A 13,455-nucleotide genomic window follows, 5' to 3' on the forward strand; every position below is an offset into this window, starting at 1 on the left:
ACAACCCCAAAGGGATTTGTGTCTTTTCTTCTTGAATTCTTGAATTACTTTTTGCTTGTTAAGTGAATGTGTGAACTACTACTACTATGGAGCCACTCATGCAAAAAATAACAGGAGTAGAAAAAGATTGCAAAAGTGTTATGCTATAATTCTGAACAAATGAAAAAAAAAAACACCTTGAAAAGTATTAATTTAACAATCCAAGAGGCAAAATATTTTCAACCGAGATAAGAGGGTTTTAGTATTCTAATAGTGGGATTGCAAATACTTACAAATGACCAAAGGTTTTTGAAATAACCTCTAAAAAAGCAAGAGATTAGCTCTGATATGCAAGTGATGGCCACTGGGATATTATGTTCTCTTGACTTGCAGCAGGCAAACTTATTACTTAGTGTTTCCTCTACCATTGCATCAGAGTTAAGGATGTATGACCCCCCTGACAACCACCAGTGGTTTACTCGTGGATGTCAACCACCTAATGAATGGAGACTTTAAACCTAATGAATATAACCAATGATGCTACCAGTGCTCGACACTCAACTTTAACTGTATGTTGACCAGTGATGGTTGACCAGTAACGCCGTTACTTTTTTCCAGTAACGAGTAATCTAACTAATTACTATTCCTATTGTTACAGTTAGTAACAAGAAAATGCTGTCCGTTACTGTTTTTCAACCGCATCTTATATCAGTTGCACGGAAGTAGCTGTAAGTAATCTGGGCGCTACAGCTTTAAGCTGCTGCGCGCGCTCCCGCGGACGGTAATCACGATCACTGTCTAGCACAACACCTGGAGCTAAGGGGGCAAAACAGTCGCATGAGTGCTGCTGTTTGACTGAGGAAGAATAAAGTAGTCGGCCAGTCACATGACCACTTAAAGACAAAGCAACAAGGTGATATATACCAGTTTTTAAATTGTGTTTTGAGATGTGAGAGATTTGTGACGTTTAGCGTGTTTGGAGTGTGTAGTTAATGTGTTGTCTTGTGTAGTTAGTGTGTAGTGTTGTAGATAGTTTTGTGTTGTGTGTCAGAACAATGAGGCAACTGCTGTCTCCAGGTAGAAACAGGAGGAGTGATACACTTTGCTGCTGTCAGACCTGCAGGCTGTGATGTTCTCCTTTACAGTGGACAGAAATTATTTTTTGGAGTGGCACAAATAATTTGTGTGGCATCTTATTGAATGCAGAACAGCTGATTGTTCTGTAAATAGTTTGAAATGGTTATTTTAAAAAAGGGTAAAAAGTTAATGGATGCAAATAACTTTGTTTGCAAAACATGCATATGATTTTAAAATTGACAATTTATATTTGTATTTAAAGTTATGAAATATGATTCATTAAACATGTTTGTGGTTGTTACAGTAAAAATATAACCTTTTCTACTCGGATTTTATGTTTTTTGTCTGATTTTAGATCAGTTGTGTTAGTACAGTGTGTCAAAATGAAAACTGTAAATTCAGACACGTGAGGTTGTGCTGAAAAGAATGATACCAAACAGGGCAAAGTAAATAGTTTTTAAAGGTAAAATGTGGAGGGAAAATCAAAAGTAGTGAAAAATGGCCAAGTATACCCTGGACCCCAGAGGGTTAAACGTTTTTTTTTTTTAAAGTAACGCAATAGTTATTTTTCAAGTAATTAATTACTTTTAGAATATTGTAACTCAGTTACTAACTCAGTTATTTTTTTGAAGATGTAACTAGTAACTATAATTACCTTTTCAAAGTAACTTGCCCAACACTGATGTTGACACTTATTTTGAAAAAGCTATAAGCAAGTTTTTATCAATTGTGACTCAAAGGCAGAGGTGAGTAATTAATTTTCCCAAGGGGCCTAATTGTAACATCGACTAGCAGTTTATAAATAGAACCAAATAATATTGAGCAGCATTGAATTCAGCTTATTAGTGCAGCCCTCCACAGCAGTGCCAGTTTCTCATGTGGCCCCTTGAGAAAATGATTTGGGAAAATTGGCCACCCCTACTCTAAGGTAAATTTGGGCTTTCATTGCTGGAGTGTTGGCTAAACTTGCCAAAATCAATAACCCTAACCCTAAGTGCAGGGCAGAGCCAGAAATAGCCCGATATTCAGAAGAAGGCTCTTATCATTGATGAGTCAGCCACAGCAGACATTCAGAGAACATCAGTTCTTAGCACTTGATTGGAGCAAGTGAACTCACATTTCTTTTTTTTACACTTGTTTTGCCTTGTAAAGACTTAAAAAAAAAACCTTTCCAAATGTCTCGCTTGGCCAGCAGAGAGGTGTTAAATGATTTGTGTTTGGTCTGTTACAAAGGCAGTCATTGAGTGAAGATTGGCAGAAAAGCCCAAGATCTTTTATCTTTGCATCTCAGAAAGATCGATGAAATATTCATTACCGTGTAAAAGCAGACCGATTGATTATACTGGAATAATACACTTTGGTTCAGAAAGGATCCTGTAGGAGTGTGTCTATTGAAAATGCGAGCCTGTCAATTCAGTTCAATTGTACAGCAGGTCTCTTGAGAGTGTTCAGTTCGCAGCTCTCACTGAGGCTTTCATCTGTCAATCACAGCACAAGATTAGAAGATATCAGAGGTCGCCGTGTCAAAGTTCTGTCGTCATCCACAGGGTGGCGGGAGCTCAAACTTTAGAAATGACACGAGCGGAAAGGCTTTGCTCGGTCGGTGCTGATTTCTCTTGACTCAGAGATGTGCTGAAGATTTGTAAGATAGCTCTTGAATCAGAGACACAATCCTCTCGTTGATTCAGAGGCACTATTTCTTCTTTCTCTCCCCTGCACACGGGCTAAATTATGAATGTGCTGTTATTTGTTTACTCCATGTTGGAATGAGAGATGTGCATTATTCATCTGTTCTGACAGGAGAGACATCAGAGTAGGATGCAGGCTTTAAAACCAAGCACAGACTAACAAGGACAATGCTGGGGATGTAAGCAGTCAGGCACATGCAGACACAATAATTGACTTTCTCTATAAAAAAAAAAACGTGTTCAGAAAACTCTCAGCAGAAAAATGGTTCACCTGGGAGAAAGCAGCCTTAATTACTTCCAAGACAAATTGGTGCTTCATTTGTTGATACTGGTTATATGGCTGTGTGCCTGTTTGCTGATCTGTGAGTCTGATTTCCAGTCTTTGTTTTAAATACATTACTCATACAGGGCCTTCTGAAGCTAATTAGATTTCTTTGTGTTTTCTTTTTAGTCCTGAGAGATGATTTCCGGCAGGCCCCGAGTGACGTGGTGGTAGCTGCCGGTGAGCCTGCTGTGTTGGAGTGTGTACCTCCACGAGGTCACCCCGAGCCCACCGTGTCCTGGAAACGCAACAACGTCCGAGTCAGCACCAAAGATGAGCGCGTCACTGTAAGTTCAACAATCATTAGAAAAAACGTTCATTTTTTGCGAAAAATACAGCGATTTGTAAACCCGATAAACTCCACTGCATTAATCTTTACATCTCTGGATCATCTCAAAAATCAAGACCTCAGAGGTCAAAGTAGGCATAGCTGGTAACCTAAACCTAACCATATATTTGGGAGAAAGCCAAAATTTACTTTCTTTTGTAAATATTTTTTGATCTGTGTAAGTAAGAATGATGATTTTCTTTGTTCTCTGATTGCAAAGACTTTGGGGAGTGACTAAAGAAAACAAAATTTTAAGCTTGTGTGCCTAGGGTTAGAGTTCTGCCCATCACCAATGATGACTCAGACCTCAAACGGTTAACCAGTTTTAAGTTGGATGCAGTCTCACCTCTGGTAAAAATCTCACTCCAGAATGTTTTCAGTTGTCCTGCTAAACAAACAACCAAAAACATCATACCAACCTCCCTGGCAGAAGAGGTAGAGGAAGATGGATGTCTGTTTTTTGGATTTTGTCATCAGACAGTGATCACGAGGGGCTGCGCGGACATCTCAAAATTATGATGATTGAACATGTGCCCCAGGCGGTGGATTTCAGGTGGCCTTCAAAGCTAATAGATCCAATCTTTCCTGCATGTCCTGAGCCTGTCTCGGGGTCTCCTCCCTTTAGGACACGCTTCAACCACCTCATCTAATCAGATGCCTAAACTACTTTAACTGGCTCTTTTTGGAGGAGTAGCGGCTCTACCCTGAGCCTCTCCCAAATGACAGAGCTCCTAAATATTGGGGAGGAGGGATTGGTATACCCACGAGAAAGAAAGACGTACCTGTGGGCTGTCCTGTGGGCCACCAGCTGAAGGAGGAGTCATAGGAGTTTGGTGCTTTGTGGATCAGGTGGCAGCCAGAGGCACAGTGATCGGATCCTTGTTACTTTCTTACTGATTCGTTTATTATAGACCTGCTGTAGTTTCCAATTCCTAACATCCATGATCAATAATTCTGGATATAAATCCAATGAAAACCAACATCGAACTGTGCTTAATAATGGCCATAGCCTTTATACATGAAGTGTGATAAATATTATTGGTCTGTGCTGTGAGGCTCAATTGTTGCCAAAAACTATTAAAAATACAATAGAGACCTACATTTGAAATGAACACGATCCCTGAAGTTTATTTTGAGTTAATCCCACATACTCTCTAGTGATGTGAGTACTTTGCAGTGCTCCAAATGCGTATGAATCCATCTCTGAAAATAGTTCACAAAGGTACAGTTTCACTTCTGACTGAGTCACACTTAATTAAAATCTGTCTTTCATTATTTTACTTAAAAAATTAAAAAAGCAATAAACATCTGTGATTTATTACAGAGTCACTACAGACTGCAAAGGTAGACTTTGAGTACCTGGGGTAGGAATAAGTTGAAATTTTAAGGTTAAAGAGGTTTTCAAAAAGGAAAATGACCAAACAAAATTAATTTAAACTTTAACATGTACAACTGTGAGCAAAGACCTGTGTGGATAGATTCTGGTTTGTCTTTCTTTCCTCAGGACTGATAAATATTCCCTCAAATGGTCTAGAAAAACTCTGTTGTACAGGTGGGAGAGATATCAATTCAGACTGACAACAGTTTCTGTTGACTATCATTTAATGCGGACACCTTCGTACGCTGCAGAGCGTAAAGTGTCTCTGATTCTGCTGTCGCTTTTCTTCTGTCCTCTCATGTGTAAAAACAACAGCTGGACACAATCTCTGGTTGCTGAAAAATAGATTTGGAACTGTGAGAAGTCACAGGCGGATGAAAGATATTGTTTACGTCAGTAGCTCAAGCAGGAGCTTTAAACTGAACTTAATTTCAAGTAAATCTGTGCTGAGAACCTCAAGCATAAGAATGTAGGTAGAAAATAAACATCACAGCAACGTATACACGTACACCTACAGTGACTCATACAGTGTTTTGAATATGAGCGATTAATGATCTTTGCATCAGTGCAAACATAACTAAACGTGCCATTGTGTTTTTCAGATGCGTGGTGGCAAACTGATGATCTCTCACACCAGGAAGAGCGATGCAGGCATGTACGTCTGCGTGGGCAGTAACATGGTTGGAGAGAGGGACAGTGATCCTGCAGAGCTGGTGGTGTATGGTGAGGTTCAAACAGTTACGTAGTCAGTCCTTCGAAGAGCATAAAGTGGTCATGTTTAAAGGCATCTGTTGTCTAGCAGAGCGCCCCGTGTTGGTGCGAAGGCCTGTTAACCAGGTGGTCATGGAGGAAGAGACTGTTGACTTTCTATGTGAGGTCCACGGGGATCCTGCTCCTACTGTGCGATGGCGGCGAGAAGAAGGAGAGCTTCCCCGCGGGAGGTGAGCTGATGGGCATGACCGCAGACAAATAGAGAGACAGACTGTTGATGCACACACAGCCTGAGAGCACTCTTGTGTTAACACACGTGCCCCAGAAAACGTAAATATGTGCAGGAGCTGTTTATTAACTCATGTCTTTCTGTCACATATCACACCCGCATCACATCGCACTTCTGAGGCAGCAGCGCGCCTTCTCCCTCAGACTGATTCCACCTCGCAGCCATAATGAACACATCGAGAAATCATTCCTACCGTTCTCTATAAAACCGTATAACACCGTTCATTTTGTGACAGGTGATCACACCAGTCAGCCATAAGATCCCAAACAGATTTTTGTATTATGTCTTCATGCAGCTGTTTTCTCAGATTTATAGTGTTCATATTATTTATGAACACCTCTCTCTTACAAGTCATTCCTACTTTTACTCTCTTTAGCAATCTCTCTTTAGCAATTTTGTTTTTAATCACTCTTTTTTTAATCTATCTATCTATCTATCTATCTATCTATCTATCTATCTATCTATCTATCTATCTATCTATCTATCTATCTATCTATCTATCTATCTATCTATCTATCTATCTATCTATCTATCTATCTATCTAGACTAAATACATGACTATTTGGACAATTGCAATTTTTGTAACTATATCTGCACACCACCACAGTGGCTTTTAAATCAAACTATCAAGCTGTGATTGAACTGCAGGTTTTCAGCTTTGATTCAACAGGATTGACAAAAGTACTGAATTAAGTGTTTAGGAATTAAAACTTCTCCAGTTTTCAGAGGCTGGATCATTTACTGACAAGCATTTCCATGGCCACATGAGGCCGGCTCTGTTGTTATACCATCAAAAATTAAGCAGTTAAAAGTCCTGGAATTGATTCCAAGTAATGATATTGCATTTGGTATCTTTTCACTGGAACTATCAACATGAGAGCCAAAGAGATGTGTATAGAGATGTGAAGGAAGGCAAAGTTTAAAAAAACAAAATAAATCAGAATAAGAGAGACAGCAAAAACTTTAGCAGTGGCCAGATCAACATTCTGCTACATTCTTTAAAAAAAAACTGGCCACCTTAGAAATACTAAATGGACTGAAAGACCACAGATGGAACTGAAAAATTACTTCCCTGAAAATCCAACTAAATCAAAAGGTAGACTGTCCATGTCAAGTTTGCAATGAGATGCCTTTGTGAATGGAAATACAGAGAACAATAAACCACTGGTTACACTCAACAGGAAGAGCAGCAAGGCCAGATTAGACTCTGAAAAAATTATTTGGACAGATGAAGCCGAGATGTATCAGAATGACCGGACGAGAAAAGTATGAAGAAGCATACTTTGGCGGTCTGATCCAGCGTACCACATCATCTGTCAAACATGGTGGAGGCAGTGTTAAGGCATAGGCCCGTATACCTGCCAGTGGAAACATCACTAATGTTTACTGATGATGTGAGCGCTGCTAGAAGTAGCAGGATGAATTCTTACGTGTACAGAGATATACTTTCTGCTCAGATTCAGCCAAATGCTGCAAAACTGGTTGGGCCGCACTTCACAGTACAAATGAATACTAGTCTAAAGCATACTGCAAAAACAGCCCAAGAGGTTCTCAAGCCAAAGAAATGGGATAATGTTCAATGGCTAAGTCAGCCATTTGATCCCAATCCAACACAGCGTGCTTTTCAGTTACTGAAGACAGAAACAAAGGCAGAAAGACCCACAAACAAGCAGCGAGTGTAGGCGGCTGCAGGAAAGGCCTGGCAGAGCATCTTAAGGGAGGAAACACAGCGTTTGGCGGTGACCATGAAATCTAGACTTTAGTTTGTCACATTAATTCTGAGCCTCTGAAAAAAGTGGATTTTGTGTAAAAACCAGTTTTAATTCTTGATCAGTTTGTGTTAAACGCCTTGAATTAGTGATGAAAGTCTGTACTTTAGTCACATCTTGTTTCAAAACTTCATAAAAAATGAAAAGACTGCAAGAATTTAATGGAGAGAAGTTTCATGCTTTCTTATGGTAATGGCGCTATAATAATCATTTTTAGCCAAAACTGATAAATAATTCTATTATTTTGAAACTTAACAGCTTAATGACTTAAACAGCAGAGATATGAACTTCACATAAAGAATTTTCACATTTTATGTAGATATAATTTTACTTACTTATTTTCAATTTAGTGAGTTAATGCAGTCCTGCTCCACAATGGCTGCTGCTGTTAGAGTCTTTTACAGATTACAGCTTAATTTGAAGCTTGTGATAGCAGCCACTAAAGGGATGTGTTACTGGAAATGGGGGAAAGCTAACTGGCTTTGACTATTTTCCAACAGTTTCACAAAACTGTGTCAAACATATGGCCCTTGATTTATTAATTATTATATTCTTATATTGAACATGACCTGCACACACTGGGGATTGTAGCAAAATGTGATAGTCGGTAATATTTCATAAATGAATAAATATTCATATTAAGTATGACAGGTCTGTGATTTTTCTGTGAATTGGGAAGTCTTACTTTAAACTTGGTGATCCCTGCATAAGCCTGGTGTAAGAGTCTTTATAGAGACATTTTAAAATGCTACTCATATACGTCTCATTAAACGTGTCCATATACTGTATTATCCATTAATGGGAGACCAAATGCTTAAATGTATGTCCTGAACAATTTTGGCAAAACCTGCACAAAAAGCAAAGTCACGGTGACTGCGGTGTAAGAGTTTATTTGTCCACTTGGCAACAGGATGATGAAGATTGTTGTTTCATGTTTGCAAAGAGCCTTTCTGTCTTTCATCTTTTTCCATTTCATGTCTTCCTTTGGTTGCTCACTGATCCATGAAATAAATGGAATTTAAGCAGATTTTACTCTTTGTGTTTCAGTAATTGTACGCCTTGCGTAGACAAAGAGAGCTACACTGTACATAATATAAATAATTCTGCTCTGTCTTTATATTTAATCTACTGCCCGTACAAAACCAAGTGAAAAATCCTTCGATGTGTTGAGGTAATCTCATTTCTTTCTAATTGATTTTCATCAGTTTCAGTCATTTTCCTGGAGCCTGTGACAATATCTAAAGCAGATAAGACACATTGTTCCACCGGTTTCAAGATAATGCCACCTGATAGCAAAGAAATCCTTCTAAGGACAAGAAATTCCATTACCCCAAACCACTGGCAGAATTTTTCACTTTGTGGAGATTATTATGGTTACTTATTTATTTATTTTGCTATGCATCCGCCAGATCTTTCATTAACTCGCTTTTTATTCACAGGTTTGAAATCCGCAACGGCAACAACCTCCGTTTGTTCCGCGTGAAAGAGCAGGATGAAGGGACGTATACCTGCACATCAGAGAACAGTGTGGGCAAGACGGAGGCTTCAGCCATGCTGCAGGTGCACGGTGAGAAGCACATCATGCATATTGTATACAAACTCACACACACACATATACACACTCACACACTTAGACATGCATAAAAAAGCTCTCAATTCAGGGCCATTTTCACGTATAAGGTAGAGTCACATGGCAGCTGCATCATGCAAAGCCTGTTCCCACTTGATGTCCAACGCTCACTGTGTTATATCAGTCCCTGTCCAGCGGTGCTGCCAGGAGCTTATGCTAAACCGTATGGATTACGCCATTTGACAGATGTTTGGTAGATGTGTGGGTTAACTCACTGCCAGAGAGCAGTCTCAATATTAATAAGACATGACTCCCCCACCTCCTCTCTTCCTGTCTCTTTATCTCCCTCCTCCCTCCTCGTCCTTTTCACTCACTCGGTGTCTTGGTTTAAATAGTCTCAGACGACTTCATCCGCTAATGCCTTTTTCAGTGTAAATGAAATCCGAACCAAGCGGTTTTCTGTTCACACTTTTCTGTTTTGTTTCTTTGTGCTTTTACATGCTATACTTTCCGTTTAGTTGCTCAGCGTTTCATCCATCTCATTAATTCTCCATCTCTCTCCGTTTCAAACTCTATCATCATTCCGGTCGGCCGGCTCTGTGAGTTCACTTTCCATCTAATTCTTCTCCACAGAAGGGCATTTATGTTGCTCATTTGTCTAGAAAAAAATATTTTCTGTATGACGTTCTTAATGGTTTTTAAAAGCAACTATAAATGCCTAATGGTGTAAATGAGTTCCTCCATTAGGTACTGACATGTTGACAACATGCCTGTTGCTGCAGTCAGGCATTAAGTAAGCCCCAGACACAGTGACTTAATGTACAGCAGATTAAGGACTCCTATCAAACACACATCTGCTGTGTTGAGAAGAGTGTAGCACCATAGTTTCTAAATCCTTCTCTCTTTTGCAGCTGGATGAGTTCAAAATGCAGCTGAAAGGCTTTTAATTACAACTAAACTGAGGCTGAAATAACAACGTATTTGACCTCATCCATTATTACAGAGCACTTAAACTAATATTCTATCATTAGACTTAGTACTAGCAATATGTTTGGTGGAGATGCATCAAGCTTTTGACCATCAAGATCACAATTACCTTGATATTTATTGTGCTTTTGTCAAGCGCCTAATTTGGGTCAAGTTTCAAAAACAGTGTTGCCTACATTTCCCACAATACTCCTCAAACTCCAACTTTTTTATGAATTTGTTTTTTTGTGTAAGCTTCTAATTTTGGCCTTTAGTCAAGATAAGACTGATGGCATCAATATGACATCATTAGGCTTATTTTCTCAATAAATCAGGTCCAGATCAAACTCACCTTCTTATTTCTGCTTTATAAAACCCCAGTAAAGGACACACAGTACTTGCAAAAGGTACCCTTCATGTCTTTATATTTAGCTTTGAAAGAGCCAGATTTTCCTGTAATATTTTGAAAGTGGTCTTGTGCATCAGTTCTCCAGGCTTTCTGAAGGTCATTCAAGGGTTTTCTTTGGACACTGGTTGATTTTTCAATCATTTTCAGCCCAGTCCTTGGAACTGACCAAGAAAGAAGCACCTTAACACTGACCTATGAATCATTTAAGTGCAGAAAAAGACATCAAACTCAAGGAAACCAACAACATGTCTGCACAGAGATTTTGAAGAACCGATTTTAAATAGTATCTTTAGGCACTTTGCTGCTTGCAACCTGCTGCAAAAACACATTACGTCTTGTCATGTCTTTATGTGAATTTAGGAAAAATGGCAAAGATAGCAAAGACTGACAGGCATAAAATAGAATTTTTGCAACAACAAGCTGGCTGGCAACACAGTGCTGGAGATTTAAAAATAGATTTAAACCAGTTGAACTATCATGTTTCAGCTAGACAACAGTAACACACAGTTAAATCTCTAATTGGGACATAAAGGCAAGAGCTCATATTCCCAATATCCTTTCTCCCAGACGGACTACTTTGCACCAGCTGCTAGACTTCTAACTAAAACAGGACTTACAGAATTAAACTGATATACATTGCAAATCTTATTCAAAATCTACATAAAATCTTTAAAATGGTTTAGAGTCACTTTAAGACTCCATGATAAAAAACAGCCACAAGTAGCGCCAAAGTGAATATGAAATAAATGAGAGCAATCTTGTGCTATATGTGACTAACACATCAGATCTGCTGAAAGACATTATAACATCTGAAGAAAGAGAAAAAAAACTTCACAGAAAGATCATCACAACACTATAATGATAAAAGATGTTCTGCGGCTGGGAAAATGCTCTCGGTGAGAATATTAAGACACGACACAGATGACTCAGTTGTCTTGTGTATTGAGCCAAATATGCATTTGTGCGCCCTAATACAAGTGTGTGTGTGTGTGTTTGTGTGTGCAGCTACATATGCACCATATGCACTATGCAGAGATTTGTAGAGAGGATGCATCCAGGCTAGAGAAGCTTCCCATTTGGTGGGAAGTGAGAGCCAATTATTCAGGCGGGGGCAGAATGCAGTGGTCAGTGTAAATCTACAGAGGATGTGATGATGTGGATAACATGGTGATCTGACCCAAGCTGGAAATTGGCAGCTCTTCTCAGACCTTTCCCAAAATAACTCAGTAAATGTCATCAGAATGACGCTGGCTTTTGCTGCCATGATTTTCTTTCATCCCCCCCCGCCCCCCATTTTTCTCTTTAAGAGGACATGGAGGTGATTTTTCTCATTAAGGACGAGAGGGTGATAATGATGAGTATGTAGCAACAGATCAAAAAACTCAGAAGGTCAAAGAAAAGACTCTTAAATCTCACTCGTTAACAGCTAACGAGCGCTTTATCGATCCAGCTCGGGGTTAACAGCGGTTTTGGAAAATAACTAAACCGAGAGACGTTCAGTATTTCAATATCATTACGTTTTATAGATCCACTTTATTATATTACTTTATTTTACTTCACTACATTTACTTGGCAACTGTTTGCTTCCTTCCTGCTTCATTAAGCAACTTAGGTCTTCAGAGAGTTCCTCTTTGGCAGTTTCTCATCCTGGCTTCCAAATCGAATATATATTTAAAACTGGTTCAAGCAGCTACAACTGCTTAGAAGCAGTTTGTTTGCTGCTGTGAAAATAATGTGCCGAATACAGCGAATCAGCAAGTATGCGCCCTTATGGATGGCACAAAGAGTAAGAAACTACCATTTTGCTGTGTTTGCATTCCTAAGGAAAAGGGGGAAGTAAAGAAATATTGTTGCTATAGTGTTGGCGTCTTTAAAATGGTTTGCCATATTGGATTCAGAATGGTTCCTTCCCATTCAAATTAAATGAACACTTTCCCACTGATAAATTATAGAGGAGAAAATTGGGTTGGCTTTTCAGCAGAAAGGGAGCGTTCATAAAGCAGGCCATTTCATGCACAAGTATGACTTTTAATGGGTGGTCACACTCCTCCTTCTCTTCCAGTACCACCTCAGATTGCTACAAAGCCCCGAGACCAGATTGCCACCCAGGGGAGGAGCATCACCTTCCAATGCGGCACCACGGGAAACCCTCCACCTGCCATCTTCTGGCAGAAAGAGGGCAGCCAGGTAAGAGGCTGGAGCAAAGCACAAGGCGCTCTCTAATGCTAAATACTGCAGCAGCAGAGACATCCAGGACACCAAATGAGTGAATATAAATACATTTGCTCCCCTAACAAGCCCGGGCTTGCTCTTCATGAGCACTTGGCGCATTCTTTGTAAACTTTACTTCAAGTATTCTTTATCACATCAATAGTCAAGAGTTTCACACCTTCTTTGTTTAAAAGGCGAGAACGACTCACCACAATGTGAGCAGGTTTTTTTGTCTGATTTAATCTTACTTTTTCTGACACCTCTTTTTTAGAGTTGCCCACATTGATCAAGACACATTTTTCCAGGCGAAATAAGCGAGAGGCGAGCGAGATAATGCAGCACATTTGCATTTGGCTCAGAGATATGCGCAGAGACAAAGTGTTGGAAGACATTGCGTTGGCGAGAAATCTTTCTCCTGTTTGCGTGCCACTCTGGTTTTGGGGGAGTCGACAGGAGAGGGAAGAGAAAGTAGAAGAGACTGAAAGAGGGCTTCCGGGAAGCACACCAGGTGTGGAAATTGCTTCTTCAGGCCAGGATTGCAGACGAATGCTGCCCTCCTTCCACATTATTCCTGACCACAAATGCCATGTTGCTTAATGGCAGCTGGGTTCACTGACTCAGGAGTGGAGGAGAAGCTTCAGGTGTTTTCGGAAAGGTTCCACAGAGCAAACAGGAAGTTGAGCTACTGATTTTGTGAATAAGCTTCAGTCGGCAGGATAGGTTGATGCCTTGCTTGGCTGTTTGTAGGGCTTTTTGCT

At 39.8% G+C, this 13,455-nt stretch overlaps 1 protein-coding gene across 4 annotated transcripts in view; it reads left to right on the forward strand.

Annotated features, from left to right (window-relative positions):
* Nucleotides 1–13,455, forward strand: part of LOC113035891 (roundabout homolog 2) — a 70,381-nt gene that overhangs the window by 27,914 nt on the left and 29,012 nt on the right. For 2 of the 4 annotated variants that reach the window (XM_026191741.1, XM_026191743.1), the window contains exons 3-7: nt 3,196–3,353; nt 5,375–5,495; nt 5,572–5,713; nt 8,981–9,108; nt 12,549–12,673. In XM_026191741.1, coding sequence (XP_026047526.1) covers nt 3,196–3,353; nt 5,375–5,495; nt 5,572–5,713; nt 8,981–9,108; nt 12,549–12,673 — 674 coding nt within the window. The remainder of the gene's footprint in view (nt 1–3,195; nt 3,354–5,374; nt 5,496–5,571; nt 5,714–8,980; nt 9,109–12,548; nt 12,674–13,455) is intronic. The other 2 variants (XM_026191742.1, XM_026191744.1) reach the window with 1 other exon arrangement.

This window comes from Astatotilapia calliptera, chromosome 14, assembly GCF_900246225.1.
Source record: "Astatotilapia calliptera chromosome 14, fAstCal1.2, whole genome shotgun sequence".
In the NCBI taxonomy this organism is placed as follows: domain Eukaryota; kingdom Metazoa; phylum Chordata; class Actinopteri; order Cichliformes; family Cichlidae; genus Astatotilapia; species Astatotilapia calliptera.